The sequence below is a fragment of the Pollicipes pollicipes genome, unplaced genomic scaffold (assembly GCF_011947565.3).
Source record: "Pollicipes pollicipes isolate AB1234 unplaced genomic scaffold, Ppol_2.1 Scaffold_5724;HRSCAF=6776_pilon_pilon_pilon, whole genome shotgun sequence".
NCBI classification, from domain to species: domain Eukaryota; kingdom Metazoa; phylum Arthropoda; class Thecostraca; order Pollicipedomorpha; family Pollicipedidae; genus Pollicipes; species Pollicipes pollicipes.
The window spans coordinates 5,016,848-5,039,980 of NW_023596746.1; the positions used below are offsets into that span (position 1 = coordinate 5,016,848).

General features: G+C 63.2%; 1 protein-coding gene across 1 annotated transcript in view; it reads left to right on the plus strand.

Moving 5' to 3' along the window:
* The first annotated feature begins 2,184 nt into the window (after window positions 1-2,184).
* The window catches only part of LOC119102361 (uncharacterized), a 30,114-nt gene continuing 9,165 nt past the window's right edge, over window positions 2,185-23,133 (plus strand). Inside the window, exons 1-3 of the mRNA XM_037225730.1 lie at window positions 2,185-2,208; window positions 2,706-2,821; window positions 21,509-21,547. Coding sequence (XP_037081625.1) covers window positions 2,185-2,208; window positions 2,706-2,821; window positions 21,509-21,547 — 179 coding nt within the window. The remainder of the gene's footprint in view (window positions 2,209-2,705; window positions 2,822-21,508; window positions 21,548-23,133) is intronic.

A 23,133-nucleotide genomic window follows, 5' to 3' on the forward strand; every position in this document is an offset into this window, starting at 1 on the left:
CGAGATTTCGGAGCTGGCCGATGTGACACTCCGTCGGCGACACGCCATCTAGGAGCCTCGCGTGCGCGGGCGGCGACACCGGGACGATCCGGAACGGGTCTACCAAAAAGACCCTTAAAATGTAGCTTTTGTTGTTGTTGACTGAAATTTTGGGGCGCGCCGGCTCCATAGGTTATATTACGCACATTCTTAAAACAGAGCATTGCACCTGTGACGCTAAGTGGAAAGAATGAGCCTAACATACTCTCAGTACCACCCAATTCCTTCTCTCTCTCTCTCTCTCTCCTCTCTCCCTCTCTCTCTCCTCTCCTCTCCCTCTCCCTCTCCTCTCCCTCTCCCTCTCCTCTCCCTCTCCCTCTCCCTCTCCCTCTCCCTCTCCCTCTCCCCCCCTCTCCTCTCCTCTCCCTCTCCCTATCCCTCTCCCTCTCCTCTCCTCCTCCTCCCCTCCCTCTCCCTCTCCCCCCTCTCCTCTCCCTCTCCCTCTCCCTCTCCCTCTCCCTCTCCCTCTCCCTCTCCCTCTCCCTCTCCTCCCTCCCTCTCCCTCTCCTCTCCTCTCCTCTCCCTCTCCCTCCTCTCCTCTCCCTCTCTCGCTCTCTCTCTCTCTCTCTCCTCTCTCTCTCTCTCTCTCTCCCTCTCTCCCTCCCTCGCTCTCTCTCCCTCTCTCTCTCTCTCTCTCTCCCTTCGTCTCTCTCTCTCTCCGTCTCTTCTCTCTCTCTCTCTCTCTCTCCTCTCTACTCTCTCTCTCTCCTTCACTTTCAGCCGGCAACGCCTCCACTAGCGTGTTTCCTTCTGGTGGCGGGCGAAAGTCTTATTTTGTGGACAATTGGGCCATTGAACATGCCACTTTGCCATGCTCCGCGACCATAGGCTATTTTTTCGTCCTACTGACCTCAAACGCCGTGGTAAACGTCGCCCGTAACCTTCAGGTATCGGCATTGCCTTGCAAAGTGGTTGGGAAATGCGATTAATTTAATAGTGTTTGCCAAGTTCGCATTTCCTTTTTTACACATTGCCACCTTCTTTCAACAGTGACAAGAAAGAAACACATATTAAAGGTGGCATGCGGGTCAAATAGCCATTTGAGCATAATAGTCGCGGAAAAGGCGATACACGTAAATTAAGTTCGTTATGCTTCATGTACCAAAGAAAGCGAGAAAACTGTGGGCCTAAGCGTCTCATCGCAACAGTCCAGCCTCATGAAGCAGTCTAGACGCAGTGGCAACAGTCCAGGATTCAGTGCAACCCGTTTGTTTACTCCCGCGACGACCTTGCCAGGCACCGCTGCATTCCTCCAACACGACCGTCCAGAGCTTACTAACAGACCATACATGGCCCCTTCACCACGCTCCACTGCACTTGACGGCGACAACCAGTTACGGGGGCTCCGCAGCCGCAGTTTTGGCGGCAAAACCGGCCACTCTCCGTCCTGTCGCGCCCCGGCCGTCCGACACAAACCAACAAACACTCGGCTCATTCAGCCCGTGAGAGGCGGCAGCCGCAGCCAGGCAGTACTCAAAAGGCCTGACATTGGTGGCGGACGGGATCGTGGCTGCTGTTTAGCGGACCATCGCTCCCCGCCCGGCGACGCGTCACTGAATCACGCAGCCGCAGTCAGATAATCCCAGCAATGAGTGGAAACAAGTGTGGATTTTGCGTGATGAATGATTATTGTATTTGACGACAATGCCAAAAGAGAATGTTTTCATTAAGTTTCATGTCACCTCCAAATTACGACTACCCCGTGCGGGCTAAGGCAAGATCTGAGCCAGCAGAACCTCGAACTATTCATCCCGAGACTGCGGTAATTAACCACACGAAGACAAAGTGGTCATCACCCCGCTATCGTTGGAAAACAATCATCTCCACATGCACACGCATGTGGTGATAACACATATTACCCGTGCACGTAAAGACCACGCCAAAATAGACCACCTTTCTTCTTATTCAATCTTCCTAAGCTAATTTTGACAGCCCAACAGTGCAGCCACTCCATCTTTTTATACTTACCCCAAAAATGTCTCTAAAACAATGTCAGTCTGGCAAAACGAACTGCAGACCGTACCTATAGCTGCGGCCCTGACACCAGCACTCAACTGGCGACCGTACCAATATTCTAAGCCGCGTGAAGACTGGTCCCAATGACGCAACAGACCTCAGCGTGTGCCGGGGTCACAGTCGTCACCGATGAGGTCAGCGGCCGCCGACAGGGTGAGTCAGCGGTGTGCGTGAGTCAGCCCGACGGTGGCCACCGCCGGCGGCGGCGGCGGCCGGACATCCGCGGCCTGACCGGGCGGCCGCGGGCGGCCCGAGTGAAAAGTCCTGCGCGGCCGGCCGGCCGGCCGGGCGGGCGGCCGACGCGCACGCGCCGCGACCCGAGCGGCCGGCGGCGGCGCGGCGGCGAGGTCAGCGCGCCGTCGCCGCCCGCCGCCAGTTGTACGGACAGCGCCGCCGCGCCGCTACGCCCGCCGCCCGCTCTCCGGCCTCACAGGGCGCCAGACGAGCGACGACAGTTGCTACCGACCGCATCACCGCCGAGCCGTCGGTCCATCGCAGCCGCCGATCTCGGCAGCTGCCGCCACATCGGCGCCAGTGACTTGACAGCGGAAGCCGCGGGCACCGAGCCCGGTCGGACCGCCCGGCAGCCGACGACACGCGCAGGACAGACCGGCGCCGCGCGGCATGCGCTGAGCGCTCCCGCCATGCAGCGACTGCTCGTGTTTTGTGCGTGCGCTTGCTGGCTGGCGTCGCCCACCGTCAGCCAGGAGGCCTGGCGCCGTCGACGTGACCAGAGCGCGGCGCCCGCTCAGTTCTCCGGGGAGAGGTGAGTCCGCTCCTCCGTCCGAGAGGGACGCCCGGCACGGCTGCAGCCTGCGAAGCCCCCTCCAACAGGCGCCAGGCGCCCTTGCCTCAACGCTGCTCCCTAGTCCACTCGGTTTCGTAGCACGCTAGGTGTCAGGCGGGCGGGGCTGCAGCGGTGGCGGTGGTGGCAACGGGCGGTGTCGGGTGGCGTGGTGAAACAGTAGTCACTTCACACCGTCGACGGCCGCCGGCCTTGCTGCCAATCAGTCGCACATCGCCTTCTTGACCGCACCTGTTCCCCTGAATACGAGCCGCCGCCTTGAAGTCCAGCGCCCGCCTTACGCAACGGCGTGTGCTTGACACCATTCGTTCGGCGGGTAGCAGGCCTTGTCAGGCTGCCGTTGCTTTTCGCCAGTCCGTTAACACGCATCCCCGCCAATCACTTAAATTGCCTCCCAGCCTTTTGGCCCTGCAACAAAACGGTCGAGTGCGGCGACAGAAGCCGGTTAAATGTCGGCTCCGCCCGACCGTGTTCTAATCAGCCATTACACGCGGCGGTGCCACAACACCATGACAAGCGATGTTTGGTTTGAGGTGCTGTAGCATTTAGCGGAGCGTAATTGCCTGATCGCTGAGCGCCGTGACAAAACGATTCATCCCAGTTGTACAGAGCATTGGAAAGGCATCAAGGGAAACAATCCCTTCAGCTTGGCGGTATAACGATTGGCGATGTTGTCAGCGGACGTCATTGCTTCGATGTGCTCTATTCCATGAGAGCGCGTAGTACCCAATAAGCTCCTGCGTCCTGTTTCGCTGGGCAAGCACCAGACAAGTAAATATGGAACATAAATGCACGTAAGGGGTGTCGAATCGTTGCATGCTAGCGTCGCGCACGGAAAGGCAATTATGCCAACGAACATACCACTGACATCGCAAGTGCATATTACACAAAACCGGCAAATACCCACACGGCAAACGCACGCGCGTACGCCGTCGGTACATCTGCCGACACAGGCGGTAAACACAATTCGGTCCCACCCGCCACCCACCAACCGCAAAAAGAAAACCAGTCAGTGGATAACAATCCGCCGAAAACACCTCGACGACTGCCCAATTGGCGCCGAAATCCCTTTCCGGGCGCGCCGCCGCATTATTAGGGCGGCGATCGCCGCGGCCTCCGTGCTGGTCGGCGCCGCTCCCGCTACCGTCGTGCCGCGCCGCGTCAGGCTTTCTTCTGCCGGCGTCGCCTGCTCACCGCGCGTCGTGTGTTCTCGGATGGGACGTGACGATCGGTTCCGGTGTTTACCGTCCGTCCGGGCTCGGCGTGCAGCGCGCCGCCGTGGGTGGGCGCACGGCGGCGTACGCGGGCGCGGGAGATGATGTGAGGGGCGGAGCGGCCGCGGGTACGGCGGCCGGCCGTCGGTGTCGGCTCGCCGTCGCAGGGCGGCGGACTGGCACGGCCTCTGTCGCCGTCCGCCCAGAGCTCATACAACGGCTCGGCAGCCGGCTGAGTGGCCCGCTGTCGGCTCGGCGGCCGGCTGAGCGGCCCGCTGTCGGCTTGGCGGCCGGCTGAGCGGCCGGCTGCCGGCTCGGCGGCCGGCTCGGCGGCCGGCTGAGCGGTCCGCTGCCGGCTCTGCCCGTCTAGCGTCCCCGGCCCGCCGTCACCGGCTTCGACCACGTGACTCCCGGGGCGGGTCACCTCAGCTTATTTAGCAAGGCGTCACGCTGCCCCTAGTCACTCCGTCTACATGCCAGCTCAGGCTCCTCTCCTGGCGCGAGGCTCAATCGGAGCAGCCTTCGACAGACCAGCCCGGCATAGCGAGCAACACAACACATAACCTGAGACATGTAGTCCGAACGGTTTCTTCCAGCTGCACAACAAAGAATTGTAAAAAGTAGCCGTGCGGGTTAAAATAGCTACCGACGGTAAAGAAGTTCAGACTGACACATGTCTGAACGTGGAAAACGGGGGCAACAACCATCGTTATTACGCGCAACATGTCACGTAGCACGTCAAATAGATCAGATGCCTACGATCGTCCGGAATGCCATCTTATTTACGTTTGAGCACAATGCGGGCCGTGCTACCCGATTGCGTATGCAATGTAGGCGTACACTGCTTTACCACATGAGGACTGCACGCCGTTTTCACTGCATAAGGATCAGATAACTCATCCACGGGATACGGTTTCGACCAAATCCAACTATGATGGATCGCTTTACCACCAGTTCAGGCCCAAGAACAGCCAGACACTTTCTTCAGCATTTCACGCCCCCGAAACGGAGATAACCTACTGTTGCACCAATGCCAGCGTGGCATCAGAAATCTTACGGGGGCACGCGTTGACAGAAATTACGCCGCGAAATACCTACGCAGGGGTTAACCGCTTAGAGAAACCGTGCTCTCTACATTACTACGTGAAGCAAAAACTCACCGCGTTATCTCGCACGCGGCGTGTGCTCGGAATCAGGGCACACTCGCGGAACGTCATGTTCATATCACAGCCGCCTGTCACGGGTCTGGGCCCAAACAAGAGAGACGCGGCCACGGGCAGGTGACTGCACACGCGCAACAGAATCCGCCGCCGGCTTTCCAGCGCGGTGCATTGCAGAGCAGCGCGCGCGTGACGGCCCCCGCGCGCCTCGAGCATAATTGGACAGATGACTGGCGGTTTCGTATGCACACTATCCCACATTTCTGACAGCCGAAGGCTCCGGCGAGATAATGGATTTTCAAGAGTCCCACGCGTGATGAAACGACACCCGGGACGCGCGGCCGTCCCCGGCGTCTGGCCGCCGGCGGGGCTCTCCCGACTATCGGCCGCCATCGGCGCGCCGGTGACAGGCGTGCCCCCCCCCCCTCCCCTCCCCTCCTACCCCCCGGCCCCCACCCCGTCACTGCGTGATCGGTGGCAGCGGGCTGGAGGGGACGCGCCGACACAAGGCGGACAGAAGCGACAAACCACTCGGCATGCGGGAGGGGACGGGGCCTGGGACACAGTGGGTGGAGACACCGCTAGCACTGGGGACCCCGTGTCCCAGGTGCCTCGGACACGGCGCAGCGAGGCGTCACTGGTTGTTGAGAGGAGAGCCAGGTCGGTCAGCGGCAGACAGACTGGACTGCCAGAGTACTAAGGGCGTCACAGTGCGGTCTGCGTTCATCAGTCCGATCCTCCCCTTCCTCCCATCCCACATGTGGGAAACCCCAAAAGCAGATGATCCCTCAAAGCGTTACTACGGCAAGACGCACCCACTCCAACGATAACTACGCCCGCGCAAGACCCCACCTCCAGTCCATCCCCAGCCGGCGTAGTCAATTAAAATAAACCGCCGCGTTGCCTTCCGTGGTATTGGCGCCCCCGCACCGCCGCCTGCTCCGACCCAGCCGGCGACACGCGGCCGCCGGCCGTCGGGCAGCGGCCGCCAGCCCGGCGGGCCATTACGCCGGCCCCGTCACCGCGCGGCCGGCATCTAGCGGCGAAAGTCGTCCGGAGCCGCCGCGGCGTCCGGCCGCGACCTTGACCGAGCGGTCACCGGCGGCGACCGGTGGCGACCGGCGGCCGCGGCGGGCGTCGGCGAGGGGTCGGCCACTGGGCAGCGGGTGTGTGTGACGCTCCGTCGGTCCGCTGGCAGCCGACGGACCCATCTCAAGCGCGCCGGCGCCACGACGCGGTCGGCGGCGTTTCTCCGGCCGCGTGCACGCTCGATCCCGTGACCAGATGTCGTCTGATCAAGATCCATGGCGGCGTGCAGCGGCCATTATATATGTAAACGGCCGGCGGTCCGCCCGCCACCGATGGCGACCGGCGCTCGTATCTCGGCGCGAGGAAAGTGCGCCGTTGACCAAAGTCGGCCGCCGTGTCAGCCCCCACGCCACCGGACGCAGCGCCATCCCTCTCCCGATGACGCCGATGCGGCGCCGTCCCTCTCCCAGTGACACCGACACAGCACCGCCAGAAGTTTCACATTTGATCGACCTCTAACGAGCGCCACTTCCACCGACCTCTGCAGCCGGTCAGCACATCTTGGACGTATGGGTGACGGGTTTCAAAAAGAAAGCTCACGCGCACAGGTCGACACGCGCCCCCGGTCTCGCTGGCACCATAACGGGCGGCGCGAGCTCGTGTCCGGCGTTAGCCAGACGCCGGGAGACAGCTGGCCGGACCGCAATCAATCCCCCCCCCCCCCCGCCGCGCGGCAGACTCCCGAACAATCACCCACTCATACGTGCAGGCCGACGCTGGGCGGTGCCGGGGCGGCGCCGGGCGCGCGCCTTCCGTCGCCACGGCCCGGTCGCCCGCTGGGTAACCCGCTCGAAGAGCAGCGGGAGAGCGCCGCCCCCGTCCGGCCGGCCGACCGACCTTCGCCCTGACGGGCCGGTCTCGCCGCCGGGGGCGCGGCCGCGCCGTTGCCGGCCGCCGCCCGCGCCGTCCGGTTCCGGGCCGCCCGGCTCGTCTGTTGCGCCGTGCAGGCCATGACGGTTTCACCGGGGTGGCCTGGTCCGGCCCGCTCGGGGTCCGGCCGGCCAGCGCGGCGTCCATTCACCGGGCGGCGGTGGACGCGTTTCACTGCGACGCTCGCCGGTCGGCGCCCGCCCCCCCCCCCCCCCCATCCCTGAGTCCGTGGCGCGTGTGAGGTCGACGACACCGGTAATCCACCGTGGCATGTTGAGTCGTGCTGTACAATCTGCCCACTACCGGTAGAGTACTGCCCTCCGACATTCGATTGAAGCGATCTAAATCAGGGATGTGCTGATAAGCCATGACAGAAACACGCTTTAGCCCGCTGTTAGCGTGTCTCAAATTCACTCGCTGCAACCGCCTGTTCATTGTTTTAGGTTCTGCACTGGGGCATTGCTTATGACTCAATCCAATAAGCCGATTTGGCCCACGGCCCATCAGTTTGCCACGTCGCCTCGTAAGCGCGACCAGGTGCCTAACAAATGGACGTCTGCCTCGGCAGCGTTCGCAATCTCACGCGACCAATGGAAACGCCCCTTCACGCTCCGCGACCCGGCTGAAGACACTAAAAGGGGTGGGTTTGCCCCTACCGCGCCCTGTGCGCTGCAGCAGCCGTCACGGGCCGTCGGTAACCTCTGTCCAATGTCAGGGTCGCCAAACCCGGCCGCTGCCGGCTCGGCGGCACGAATGAGTAAATAAATCCAGCCGCGCCGCCGCTGCGGGATTAGCCCTGCAGCCGGCCGGTTAGGCGGATTATGACAGATTCCTATGTCATGCCGCCGGAGCGCAGAAGCATGCCGGCCGGCAGACTGCCAAAGCTTGGCGTGCATTAATCGAAGGTGGCTAATTTACTGCTTATATGACGGAAAAATACGTCAGAGCGCGTATCAGTCTCGTAAGAAACAGCTCTACGACGTAAAAGCCCGTCTCGCCGGCCTTCAGGTCCCTGCACTTAAAGCATATTAACGTGGGCGTTCTTCCGAATTCAGCATAAGAAGACGATCAGGTACTTACCTACGCCTGCAGAAATTACAGGGACGCCTCAAAGGCGGTCAGTGGTCGGAGTTAGCCGCGCCCCGACCTCACAGGCGCAGAGCTGCAGCGCAGCAAACGTTCCACGCCGCAGTCGTCATTCTTTACAAAGTGTGAACCGATGCGATCTTTCCCTGCACAGGCGCTGCTTGAAGGCCTCTGTGATTATTTGAAAGCGCCAAGGCGGTGCTCCATCAGTCATGCTCTGGGCCCGATGTCACCGACCGACGGCGTGCGGTCAGTGTCGAGAGGACGTAGGGGAGGGGAGGATCCCCAGGACCCGTACGGCCGCCGGACCGAAGGCCGGCTTCGAGGCGTTTCACCAGCCCGCTTGCCACGTCCGAGCCGCCGCCGTTTTCCGGCGGCCGCGCCCGACGCCCGGCCGCGTCCCGGCATAAAAGTGAGAGTGGCCTTCTCGCCGACCGCATCCCCGCTCCACTAACGGCGGGCCTACACCTAGCCGGGCCGGGCCGGCGCCGCTGTGTCTCAACGTCCGCCGGCGGCGGCGCCGCCGCCGTCCGGCCGGGCGCAGCGGCAGACGCCCGCGCTCGGCCGCCTGTGCGCGCACGGCGGCGACCAGCGGCTCGCGGTCGCGTCGCGAGCGGTCCGCACGCGGCCGCATCGGCGGCAATCGGACGCGAGACGGCCCGCCTGCACACGCAGCGCCGGCCGGGCACGGCCAGTCGCGGAGCCGTCACCAGGTCGGCGGCCGCCGCGCCGAGCGTCGGCCGCGCGCGCTGACCTCCGATTAGATCCCTCACCTCTGCCGCGCGTGTCGACATCGGCAGCCCGGCGCACGGGCGGACGGTCGTGACGAGCGCGTAAAAGGGAATTTGTCGAAAACCCAGCGGGGAAAAGCTCATTAAATCACGACAGGTGCACTTAACACGATGTAGGTATGCAAATATGGCGGGCGCTAAGCGATTCGCCGTGATCTTGCACAATGGCTAAAGCCATCGGAACGACGCGTGCGTTTTCAGTCGACACGGACAGGTGCAAACTGAGCGTTAAAACGAGGCCCATCACACGCGTGCGGGAGACCGACCACTTCAGCACGCGATCGGCGGCATCTCGAAGAAAGAGTGGCACGCTCTGATTGGCCCGTTTCTTTTCATGGCAGGATGCCGTGATAAGCGGCGAGTGCTGGAGACGGCCCGCTTCGCGAGCGCGGCGTCCGGAGCGACAGCCGCCGCCGCATCGGTCGCGGCGTCAGTGGCCCGCCGGCCCCTTGGCCAGGCGGTTGCCGAATGCGCCTGGTCCGAGCCCACCCGACATCCAACCCCAACGGCCACACCCCACCGCGCCGCCCGTCGGCCCATCGGCAATCGCGCGGTGCGTAAAAACGATCCGTTTTATGAATCAGTGGCAGCGCGCCGGGCGGCCTTTCACCGGCGGCTGGCCGAGGGCGCCCGCTGTCCGCGAGGGCGCCGCTACTGTCACGACAGGTGCGACGCGCAGCCACCGTCGACCGGCCGCGCTGCTGACCGCCGCCACCGCCTCTCCCTGAATGGAGACGTGGCGCAGTGACGTCAGCGCCACCGCGACGCTTTACGCAACGCCGACGCCGGAGACAGCAGTCAGGTCGATAACGGCGTCGGCCGCGGGACGCACGTGGGCGCGGCGGGGACGTGTCGGCGCGCGCCGCACGGCGCTCTTCGCCTCTCCGGCGGCCGGCCTTCTGGCGAATGAGGTGCTCGTTCCAATGCGCAGCGTGACACTGATGGCCTCGCTTTCGCTCGCCGAATTACTGGCGAAAAATTGCGAGGTGCCATCCGAGCGCGCACGCAAAAATGAAACCGTGTCATCATATTTGGCTGCGCTTGTGGGCGCCGCTAAGCACCAGCCCAGAGAATCTGAGCGTCGAAATCATCGGGGGCCGACGGAAAGCAATGGAGCGAGTGCGGGTTCGATTTCAACCGCTAGCGCTCCCCCTGCGACTGTTTCCAAAGAAAGCGCTGGCCTTATTCAACCCGATGACCTGACATACAAAATGTTCGCGGCGCGGGATATAAAGCGATTGACTCAAAATCCAGGTACGAGCCTCCACGCAGCGCAGAACCTGATCCCACAGTCAGTCACGCAAACCATCCGAGCTTTCTTCTGAAAAACTCAAGACATCGTCCGTGAAACCGGCGTGTACATATGTCACGAACCCAGCTGTCACAACTGGAACATTTCACTGAATCGCAGGCATAGCAATGGACGCGGGGCCTAGTCGCTGACCCGATTCATTTCCCCAACACCGCTAACGAATCCACCATTCAAAACATGTCAGCTAGGCGAGTTTCCACAAGGAAATGTTACACAAATTCTGGCGACTCGAACAGAACGTCGCGGTCCCTGCTCCACGCTGCCGAGTCCTGCCAAGCGGCCACCGTCCCGCTGGCCGCCGGGCCCGTTCCAGTCCTGCGGCCCATCTGTCGGCTCTGCTCCCGTTTGTTTTTGCCGCCCGCCGTCAGCCGTCCGCCGCTGCGCCGCCAGCGCTGCAACAGCGGGCCGGCTGGCGGCCGACCACGCCACAGGCCCGTTGTGCCGCGTGCCGCGCGACGGCGGAGCGCCGCTGCCGGCGGCGTCCGGCGGAGACGCACCGCCTGACATCGCGACAGACGACAAGGCCGCCGACGCGTCCGCGGCACGGACAGCTAGTTTGGGCCCGGGCTGTCTGTCGGCGGCGCATCCGAGCAGTTGGCACTCAGGGTCGGCGCCGGGCGGACGGCTGACTGCCGGCACTGACAGGGCGTCCTCTTCAGAGGCTGCCGGGCGCCCTCTGCAGCGCCGGCGGTGAGCTGACGGGCGCACATGCCGCGCGCGCGCTGGGCGCTGCTGACAGCACCGCCAGCGAGTCGACGCCTATCGGAAGGGTACGGCACGGATAGCTGAGGCAGCTCAGACGCCTCAAACGCGTGCGCGACGCGGATGGCGATCAGTGTCAGCTAACGCATCGATGTGAGGTTATGGCGAGGCTGGACTGACAGCTCACCAGTCCCTCGAATGCGTGCGTCATCCCGGCACGCCATAGTAGTCTCATTAATCAGCTCAGCACATCAGATCAGTGTGCGCCGTGACCTTGGCAGTCGGCTCATTACTTTGTACTCTTGATAGGATTATATTAAGCATTTAAGTCTGTACGACTAGGACCGAAGCGGATACTGCATGCTGGGCCAAAGAGGACGACAGCGCCCCGCTCCAATCGCGCAGACTTTCAACGGCGCAAAATAAAGTTTAACGCACACATACACCTTGATTTTACACACGTAGGTCGCCCCTCAAAAATCGGGGCACTCTCTCACTCATCACTTTCCCGCATCCGCCCCAGACTGCAGCAGGATCTTTTAATTAAAACATTCAAACTCGTCATGACGTTTCTACGCACGTGTGCTTTCATACACGTACAGACGAACGGTCGAGGATCTCGTACGTGACACAGTTTACACAAACCGCTGCGATTGTACTGCCCCGCCAAGCGAGGTTCATGCAGGTGAAACCACTCCAACCTCCGAAATTTTAAACACGACCGAAGCCCACGGTTCTGCCGCACCGCACAGCTGGCAACCACAGCCCCGCTGCCTTCTAACACTTGTGAGTCGAACCCTATGGACTCAGCGCGCGGATTACGCAAGGCGACGACGCTGGGTGCGTGCCATGTCTTCGCCGCCGGTTTAGTTCCATTCGCATTCGGGTTGCGACCAACAAGCAGCTACGGGGAACGCTTGTACGGCTTGCGTTACAGAACATGAGGCTTACGATCCCACCGGTACGTGGCAAACAAGCGCCAGATTTTCACTCCGAGATGGGAACACACAATAATGGTCTGGTCGTTCAGCAGTGCGTAGGCCTCCGCTGCCGTGGATCCCACCACGGCCGGTACTCGATCAGACGCCACGCGACAAAAACGGCGCGGGATGACAACCGTTCTCGGCTAAGCTTTTGGCGGTGCATCGACATTACCGTCACCGACAGTGCGTAGACATTGCAGTCTCCCGTATAAGGCGTGCAGAATTGCAGTCTCCAGATAGTGTCTTGTTCCCGAATGCAGTCTCTCCGACACGCTCGCTACAGATCGCGCTGTGTCGGCAAGTTGGATATTGAACGCGTGGCGCTTGTGACCTCGCTGGCGTCGACGCATAATCATAAAACTGAACGGCAAACGTCAGGGCCGCTGCCAGAAGCTCCGCATGAGGACTCCGTGCAACGATTCGCCGGGCATTCGGTCCGCTTACACGTGCGCGCAGAACGTGCACGGGTCCCCAGACCCCAGAGCACAAACAGATGCGATCCCGAGAAAATAGATGCGGACGCGGGCCGTCACGCATGGCGCAGCCCTTCTGCCTGGATCCAAACAAGTCCACAATCGCACTGGAAAAGTCCAAGCCTGGCGGCGAGGTCAGATCCGGCATAGCACCAGGTACCAGCAGTAAAACCTCCCAAGTTCCACGCCGACCGAATAAAATAGCACGTTGCGGCAGGTTCGGGCGCCCGCAGTAACTTCGCATTGGCATAGACCACGCACGCTGTGTTCGATCAGAACGTGATTCCGAGGGCCTTGTGTCTATATCGGACCGCTCATGGGCCATGCGTTAAGGCCAGAGGTCACGGGGTCAGCATCGGGCGGCCAATAGCGCACCCGGAGCACGATTGTTCTCGGGTGCATTTATGTTAACAGATCCGGCAGACCGGGCAGGCTTCACATGCAATGGCAATGCGCAGGTCAAGTGTTAAACAGCCCATAATTTCGCCCATGGAGGCTAGGTGAATGACGAGCCACAGCGTGGCTGCAAAAATAGATTTAACCAACCCACCCCAAGGACACGGGCGGACAGCCGGCGTTTACAATGCGGGCCCAAAATCTGAGCTGAAACTAACCGGATTCGCACAACGAGCAAACCGATATCCGTCATTTGCGACCGTTTCTGGACAAAGGAACGAAAGCGCGACGCATTCCTACTAGTCCGCGAATTTTGATGAGGAGCTGGGAACTAATCATGGAACCTGACGGTCCACGATGCACTAAGAGCACTGCCACACCTGCTCAGTTGGCTACGGCAGGCAGACATGGCATTCGGGCTACACACCCGCTCTGCAACAGTGCAACACAATAGTCCAGCCTTGCAGTGCATTGCAACGTCCCCATTTACTCCCAGGCACTCAAATTCTAACGCCTCGTTGCACCACATTGCTGTCGGCATGAGCTCCAATCGTGCACTAATTTCACGAGCGTGAGGGACCCGATGTCGGACGATCGACCAGCGCTTAGCACACCCCGTCGACAGTCGTGGGCGCGCCGGTTCCGAAAGGAATCTGTCACAGAAGCCGCTGCCCAGCAGTCTACTCGCAGTGGCGGTCACACCAGCCCCTATCGTCCTGCTGACTTCGTCCAGCGCACAATTCCATCAGGCAGATCAGCCACGGAGCGGAGCCGCGTGTGGCGTGACGTCACGCCGGTCCGCATCGCACCGGACCAGCGCGGCCCGGTGACGGCAGTCGGCGCCTCTCGCGGTGCGACAGCCCGGCCGGCGTTGCCACACGGACCCGGCGTGGGGACGGCGCGTCGACCGGTCCCAGGCCGCCAGCGCACCCGTGGGAGGCAGCGTTACCTCATGGCGGAGGCCCCGGCACCGCGCGTGGCGCCCGTGGCGCGCCCCCGGGCCGCACACCGCTCCGGCCGCGCATCACACGGTTTGGCAACACTGGCGGCGATGTGGCCGCTTGGATTGCGTCCGCCCACTTTGAGCTATGATGCAGCATTGATTATGACCGGGTGAATGTCTGCTAACAATATCCTAAAAGCTTCCAGCTTGCGCCAAAAGCTCTTAATCCGCTAAAACAGAAGGTCGGCGAATAATTTTCATCGCGAGACAAGAGCTCACTCGAGCAGTCTTCTGCGTTGAGGGCTTCGGGGTTCCAGCGTCTGTGGCGATTATATCCCTGACCGGCTCCAGCCCCGCATTAGCTCGGGGTACATCACTGATCCAAACCTGACATTGATCCAAACTTAATTATTCGAGATGGTGATCGTTAGCCGCCCAACGTCTGAGCGTTAACTCGGGATTAGCATATTATGCCTGCAGCGATTCTCAACTGCAACAATGAACCTGGCATTTCCTGTCCACGTGACCTTGCGCGATCACGTTCTGCCCTGATATCACCGCAGCTGTATGGAGGACGATGCTCGGCGTACTACCATCAGTACGTCTCCAGCGTATCCGGCCGGAGCGCCACCTCACCCGTGCGGGGTCGATGAGATCGTCCCCCACCAGGTGCGACCCTGTCGGTGTCCGATGCCCCTGTCTGAGAGGCGCCCGAGGCACTCCGAACGGTGCGCAAGACTCCTGCGCGCCAGGAGACGGAGTTTCTGGTACGGCCGCGGCCGCCAGCGCCCCTGCACCGCCCGGTGTCACGCGACGGCGTGCCGGCGGCCGACCGGCGGGGGCACCATCAGTTCCGACCTGCTACCCGGTCAGGACGGGACGGCGAGCGTGTTCCGCTCTCGGCCAGGAGCGGCTGTCAGTCACGCTGCTGGCCGCCCGCGCCCAGCACCGAGAGGATATGCCTGTGACAAGTCACGAGCGTGGCGGGCAGAGTGACCCAGACAATGCCGTGCCGTCACGGTGTCCGACGCCTGCTAGTAGACAACTGTCCATGGCAGGTTCCGTGGCATTACGGAAGCAGTTCGGTCACGGAACTTGCCCGCACAGGGACAGCACATATGACCAGACTACTGCGTCCAGTTGCCAACCCCAAACCGCATGTCGCGTCACAGCCGTTGCATTCCTCTCAGCCAACCGCGTCCATCGCCACCCGAGCCCAGGCCACCATGACGATCTTCTCATCAGCGGCGCCGCAAGACGCCCATATCCCGGCCGGCGCGTCCCGCTAGACAACGGCGGCGTGTCGCCGGCCGGGTCGTCGGGTCGCCGGGTCGGATCGCATCAGAGCTCCCGGGGGCCGACGCACAATGCGCCGCGCCGCCGGCCCCCGGCGCTCTGACTTATCGCCGCTCGGCGACCGCCGGCCGCGCCGCGGGCGGGCGGCCACAACAGACTCGCGTCGCGTTTCCCAACGCGACGCGGGCGGTCCACCAGGCGCCATTGACGCGACATGACCGATTGGCTGGCCGTGCACTGCGGCCGGCGCCGGCTCCGGCGGCCGGCCGACGCCGAACTGGTGCACGCTGCCGTGCTCCATCAGCGCTGACGGGGTGCAATGCGGCCGGCAAGGCACCGCCGCTCCTCATTACAACACGGCCGAGCCGCCGCCGCCGCCGCCGCTGACGCAACGCCCGCCGGCTGAGGCCGAGTGCGGCCTCCGAGCGGCAGACTCCCCGCTCACGTCCCCGTCAGACGCCCCGAGCTGGGTCGGTCCCGTCTCGTCCCGTGTCGCGTGCCCTTCCGTCCCCAGCTGGCTCGGCCCGGCTCGGCTCGGCTCGGCTCGGCTCGGCTCGGTCTCGGTCTCGGTCTCGGTCTCGATCTCGGTCTCGGTCTCGGTCTCGGTCTCGGTCTCGGTCTCGGTCTCGGTCTCGGTCTCGGTCTCGGTCTCGGTCTCGGTCAACCTGTCAGCTGCAGTCAACCTGACCCGCATCCAAACGGCTCGCTCATTTATCAGTCCAGCCGACAGCGGTCTGCTCCATCCACAGCTGCCTGAGTATGTCGGTATTGCAACGAGCGTCTTCTCGACAACAGCAGCAAGCCGCCAATTGATGGCATTCCAAGATTATCGGCACATATGTACCGCAAAGTCGTAAATGCTCAGGGTCGCTTCATGGGCCTTCCCCTGACACCCATTGCAGAACGATCTAGTTGGGACACCCTGCTCAACATCTTGCTTACATCGCAATCGGAGCGAACCTGAATCAGGTGACACCCACGGATGGCAGAGTTTTTTGCAGGCGGTGGTGCAGATTGTGCATGCCCAGCAGCCGCCACGCCATCCCTGGGCAGTGGCGTGCAGCACAAGCCGGCTCGGTTGCCACTCCCACGAGTCTGCTCCTCCCGGTCAGCGACACGGCGGGTTCGGGTGGACGGCGGCACAGTCCGCGTCGCCTCGCTGCCAGCGCCGCGCCGCCGGTGCAAACATGCACCCCGCACTCACAGCGGCCGTTCGTGGTCGTCTCGCCGCACGACACTGACCTACGCTGAGGCAACGCACCTCTAGGGCTGCCAGACATGCGCGGCCGCTGGGAAACGCTCCGACGCGGCGTCGTAGCACGCGCTACCCGCTCCAAATGCCGTCAGGAAATTTCCACTGGCATATCGCGCAGCGAGTCCACCATCTACACAATTTCGCCTAGCCAGGTGCGGACTCGTGACAGCGCGGAGAGCGTCGCCACGGCTCGTCGGCGGAGCACCACGGAGAGCGCCGTCCAACCGTCTCCGGTTCGACCGGGCGAATACCGCCGGTCGCCGGCTGCCGTGTCGACAAGCCGTCAGAAGCGGCGGCGCCCGCCACCACGCCGCCGCCGCCGCACCGGCCCCCCACCGGCCGTGCGTGGTCCTCCCCGCCGGCCAGAACAAACAGCCGGCCGGCGCCGCGACCTGACGGCGCTCGCCGCCCGGCCGGCAGCACAACAGCGCAAGCCGAAGGCGGGGCCTGGCTCATTGGGATTCATGGGCGCGCATTAGTCAGCTGGGAGCGGCGGGGCGCGCGCGCCGACATCGCACGCCCACGCCGCTCGACGAATGTCGGTCAGGCCGGAGGCCGACACGGCCATCAATACGCCACTGCAGTAAAGGTGGCCATTCCGGTGTGTTGTTGAGGGGCGGGGGTCCGGACAGAGCGGAGGCAGCGTCGGCACCGTGGGCGCGCGCGGATGGACGCTCCGGTTCTTCGGGGCGTGGCGCCTCAGATCGCTGACATTTAAAGGGGATCATTGTGCCTCTGTGGTCTTGCAGAGGCGGGAGGATCTCGCGTATGACACACGATTTCAGTTTCGCTAAACCAAACTATGCGTGTATGCTTGAGGGGCCTTATCATGGTTTAATTACACGCAAACACAAAATATCACAGATACAGAAATGCAGCCAACTTGCATTGCCAAGCACCACTTGAGAACGCGAAACATGCCCCTGAAGCAATGAGTCGGCAAAAGTCACGTTGTTTGGCAACCGAGTAATTCAATCAGAGACACTGATGTAAGAGGAAATCTTAATTTAAAATTACGACTGAGCCCCACTGGCACAGACTGTTCAAGACATGCCATCCATCAAATGACTCCGAAGCATGCCAAATGCGAGCCGTTACGGAACACCTAGCTCAAGGCCGTGCTTTCCTCGTTGCGTCGCCATGCAGGAGCGCCTGACAGCAAGAGTAAACAACAAACCGCCCCCGCATCCATGGACAGGTTTTGTATCGCCGCACTGGCAATCCCCGCGTCCCCGGAGGACGCCGTGTGCAGTGTCGTCGGACGGGGCGCGGCATTTCGTCAGGGCAAGCCTGTCCGCACGTCCCTGTGCTGTGCAATACTGCTCGCTGGCCCGGCGGCCCGCCTCGTCCCCGTTAATCTGACACGGGTAGGCGACGGATGCACCGCTGAGCGCCGGGACGGCGGCGGATGCACCGCTGAGCGCCGGGACGGCGGATGCACCGCTGAGCGCCAGGACGGCAGATAAACCGCTGAGCGCCGGGACGGCGGCGGATGTACCGCTGAGTGCCGGGACGGCGGATGCACCGCTGAGCGCCAGGACGGCAGATAAACCGCTGAGCGCCGGGATGGCGGCGGATGCACCGCTGAGCGCCGGGACGGCGGATGCACCGCTGAGCGCCAGGACGGCAGATAAACCGCTGAGCGCCGGGACGGCGGCGGATGTACCGCTGAGTGCCGGGACGGCGGATGCACCGCTGAGCGCCGGGACAGCGGATGCACCGCCGAGCGCCAAGACGGCAGATGCACCGCTGAGCGCCGGGACGGCGGCGGATGCACCGCTGAGCGCCGGGACGGCGGATGCACCGCTGAGCGCCAGGACGGCAGATGCACCGCTGAGCGCCGAGACGGCGGCGGATGCACCGCTGAGCGCCGGGATGGCAGCGGGTGGGCGAGGGGTGGAAGATTTATCGCCGACGCCCCCGGCCCCTAGCCAGCTGACGGCGCGATCCGGGTCAGCTGACCGGTCAGCTGGCGGTGCCACCGGTCGGATGGCGGTGCGGACAGACCGGCGACGAGCGCACGTACCTGTCAGCGTCGGGAAGTGCCGGCGTCGGCCCGTCAGGCGCGGCCTCCGACAGCGACGCGCCTCGGCATCTGCGGCAGCGGAAACCAGGCAATGAGTGTCTGTTGTCGCCGGTCAAACAGCGGTGCGACCGGCCGATCATCTGATCAAACCCGGCTGTCACGCGGGCCACCGCGCCGCTCGGTCAAGGCCAGCCGCCCTCCGGTCGGCAGGCAACCACAGGTGGCCGCGGGCGCGCGTCGACAGCTGGGCCGGCGCGCCACCACAGCCGGCAAAGGCGCGTGTCATCGGCCCGGACAAGGACGCGTCCGTGGCTGCCGGGGGCGCGCCGGGGCCGGCCAAGCGCCACCCGTCCGCGGACTCACACACAGAGGTGGCACCGCTGCCTGTCCGGCAGCGGCCTCGTGCGGAGGTGTGACCCGGAAATGTCCAGTGGAAACGGGGTAATGAGTGCGGCGGCTGGCACCCGAAGTACGCGCATCTCATGGAGCCGGCAGATGGCGACCTGCTCACGTCTCGTGCGTGACCCACAAACGTGCCCGGCATAACTGGCAGCCGCTGGTGAGACCAACAGGTGCTGGCGGAGACGACGTGGTTACCCACATGGCTGCAGAATGTACGCATCGAGGGAGTGCATCACAGAAGCCTAATGACTCCGTACCACGGCAGCGCCCACTTGAACCGCGACAAGTTGTCACGGGCGATTACATCTGTGATGCCCACGCGCAGAGATAAAGTCGCGTCGGAATGCAACAGACGCCGACGCAAAAATCTCCCACGGCGGTGACATAACGGAAACCACAACAATTCGCGCCGTTTTTAAGCCCAATTCCTCATCGTTCATTCCGGCGGCGCGCCGGAGTCCCCAGTTTTTCCGCGACGCTCCTGCCGTTCTCATCGCTATTCGGCGGGCAGACGAGAACAAACACCTGCGCCGTGGCGCCGGCCTCCAAGGCTGAGCATGAGCTAGCGCCAGGGAGGGCCGGCCTTCGCCGCAGGCGTCGCGGCGAGGACCGTGGGCGCCGGGGAGCTGCAGACGGGCAGGCTGGCCGCCTCCGCCGCGGCCGAGCGGAGGCGGCGGCTGCGCGCGCGCGCGCGCGCGCCGTGACCGACCTGTCGCCCGCGGCCCCGGCCGAACGGCGACCGGCGGCCAGTCAGCAGACGCCGGCCCGGCAGCCGGGGCCTTGAGCGGTGTCATTAGCGGCGGCCGGGCCGGGCAGGGCCGGGCAGGGCCGAGGCTGCTTGGCGCCGCGCCGCCGGCCGCCCCACACACAGGTCATCCAAACAGGAGAGAAAAACCGGCTCGCCGTGCAGCGGCCATGAGGCCGGGCGGGGGGAGGGAGACGGGCCACACCCGAGCCGCAGGCCGCAGACCGCCCGCCGCGCGTGCCCGGCGGCGGCACGGGGAGGGGGACGGGGAGAGGGGGCACTGGCGGAGAGAGGGCGTCAAGACGCCGCCCGACCCGTGGTGCGGGACCGAGCACCGGGCGCTCGGGAGAAGCCAATGAGACGGAGACAATGGGACGGAGAGTCTCTTGGACCGTGGCGCTCGGGCGAGCTGGTGTCCAAACTTAATGTGACGACTTACGCGTGAACGGGACCCACGCCGGGATGTGATATGTGGTACGTCCCCGCATTGGGACGTACCACTGAAGGTTATCATCTCGGAACTTGACGACACACACGGGCCCGACGAACCGGACGCGACTGGAGGCCTCCACCGGACAAGCTGTCCTTCAGAACCGAACATCAATTACGTACCACACAGCTCCTGAGTGACATCACGGCCTGTAAGTGTGCGAAAACGACCGCATGGGCTTAATCACAGCGGCGTAGTTAATCATACAACAAAAGAACACAGTAGCATGGAAGTCCTGAGTCACTACAGACCAGTCGCACGAAATCGTGATGTCACGCGGCAGGCATCATCAAGCGGCCAGCAGACTGGGCAGGGAGCCGTACGGGGGCTAACGTTAAGTTGGTGTAGCACACCGGCGTCCATGCAGAAAATGATAGTGAGGATGGACCCCAGCAGCACGCAACTGAGTTTTGCCTGCGTGCGGCCCAGCCAACCAAGTGACCGCCTCTTTTTCGAAATTAGAGGACGACCTCGATGCGATCCACCCTTCGTCGGCGGGCCATCCGTGTTCCGACACAACAGTGGCCTCGGACGTGGAAAGCATGTGGCACGCGTGGTGCGACGGGCCTGCTGGGACCCGTGACCCAGTACGCAGCATGAAGCAGTGACGGGTCGGCCGTTGCACAATCGATACTAGCGTGCGGCGCCGTGTCCCCATCAAGCATGCTTTACACCCGGCGCGCTAATCCGGTCACGACGGGCCCACCGTTCGGCCGGAGCCCATGCCTCGCCGGGCCGGGGGCTCCGTCGCGCGCGCCGCTGCAGCCTTCGGCGGCCGGCACGACCCCGCATCCCGGCACTGCACTGTCACGCGCCGCGCGCGCGCCTGTCGCGCGCCGTCACGAGACACCCCCGAAAACAGTCATTTGGCACTCGGCGTCGCGCCGCGCGGCGTGCCGACCCTGGCCCGCCGTTCGCGCGCGCGCCAACGGCGCCGGCGATGTCGCCGGCCACGCGGCGGCCGTGCGGGCATTCAGCCGCGACCCGGCCCCGGCCGCTAACAAGGCGCCGCTCTTCGGCGGGCCGTGGCGTGTCGGATCAGTTGGCGCCAGCGGCCGGCGCACATTCGTCAGCGCCTCTGCGCACGATGTCATCGCCAGCGCCCGCTGTTGTCGCGTTGCCACATCTCCAACCCGTCGTCACGGCCGGAGAGCCGCGAGCCTGTCCCCCCTCCCTCCCTCCCTCCCCTCACGCACGGCACAGCACCCGGCGGCAGCTGATCTCATCAGCCTGAGCGCGCGCGGCACTCATGCATAGACCAGGTGTTACTACCCCCTTTCGAGGAGTCGCTTGCCTCGATCGACGCCGTCAAACCGACACCAGTGGCGGAGGACCGGCCGCCGTCGGCGCGCCGCCTGCCGTCCGCGAGGCCGGGTTGAGCTCCCTCCCTGCGTGACCCGCTGTCTGCGTTTCAGACGCAAGGCGGCGCCACTCGCCGAAACCGACCTGCTCTGGTAAGCGGCGCCTGCCGGTGGCGCCGGCTCGCAGAGCGCTCCACCAGCCGCTCCCCGCTTGGCTTGGCTTGGCTTGGCTTGGCTTCAGTAACCGCGCACGGGACGGCCGAGGTGGCCGCCGCCGCGCCTAACGGCAGCGCTAGCCGCCACGCCTAACACACCCACTCACAGCTACGGCAGCCGCACCGGCAGCTACGGCAGCTACAGCAGCCATGCAGTCCCGCACAACATCGGCCCGCGTCGCGTATTTGTCAGACGGCATTTGTTGTGACGTTGCACGATACGTTTATCTTGACGACGGGGATTACGCTGCACTGTTGTTGACCGTTGCTGACGACAGTCGCCTTGCTTTCACATGGGTCATATCTTGCAAAGATGTCCAACAATCTCTTCTTACTTCTATGAAGCTTCGCCGCGTTTTTACTGGCAGCCATAAAATACCGTTTCAAATACCATTGTATCGGACACTCACCACCTGGCGTCAAAACCGCAGAACGTGTATTACTTAGTCTTCATGTACTCACCTAGCCGTGATCATCATACTGAATGCCCTGCGCAAGGTCGAGCGCGGGTGAGTCGTAACGACCGCAGCGGATAAAAACGAGCAGGCTTCTGCACTCACCACCGCAGTTACAGCCATGATTATGCAATGGTTGTGCACCTCAAGCTGAGCTCACCGCGCGGCCTCATCCGCGGTCCCGAGAACCTCCACCGCCGGGAGGGCTCGGGGCCGCCTCGCTGCCGCCAGAGCGGCGGCCCGCTGCCAGCCTCCCCGAGGGTCGGCGCCGGGCCGTCCTAGGCCGCGCCGCCGCCCCAGCGCCGCCGCCCGGCCGCCGGTGGCGGCGTGCTGCGTGACGGCCGCCGCCGCCGCTGTCGCAGCAGCGACGCGCCTGACCTGACCTGGGCCGGCACTGCACGCACAAAGGACCGTCACGCACAGCCGCGCCGCCGCTACAGGGCCTCTCACTAACCCCAGCAACAGACAGCGGGGAGATGTACAGTTCTTAACGCACTAACCAGAACAGCAGGAAGCTGAGAATTGTATAGTTGTAGTAGTCATGCATCTTGTTTAATGCTTCTGTAAAATATCTTCCGGACAAAAACAACACGCATTGGCGAATAATTTTGCAATAGGATGATGCTGACAAGCATTTCGAATTGCTAGGCCATTTGTGTTGGCATTAAACTTAACAAGATTGTTTATGCTGTGTTATCCCTACTACACCATTAGCCCTGTATTTGTAGGCTGCCCTACAAGTGGTACTGGTGACTGCCTCAGCCACACCCTATCCTAGTCCACGCAGTCTCCATGCTGTCTCCACGCAGTCTCTACACAGTCTCCACGCAGTCTCCACAAAGTCTCCGTGCAGTCTTCACGCAGTCTCCACGCAGTCCCCATGCAGTCTCCATGCAGTCTTCACGTAGTCCCCATGCAGTCTCCACGCAGTCTCCATGCAGTCTCCCCAGCATTCGCTTTGCGCAGCAACCGCCTTCGGACACCAACACCCTCACCAACTTCAGACAGCACCCACGAGTCCCGTCTGCAATGATCACTGGCACGCTTTTCACCCTTGTCTGTGATCGCC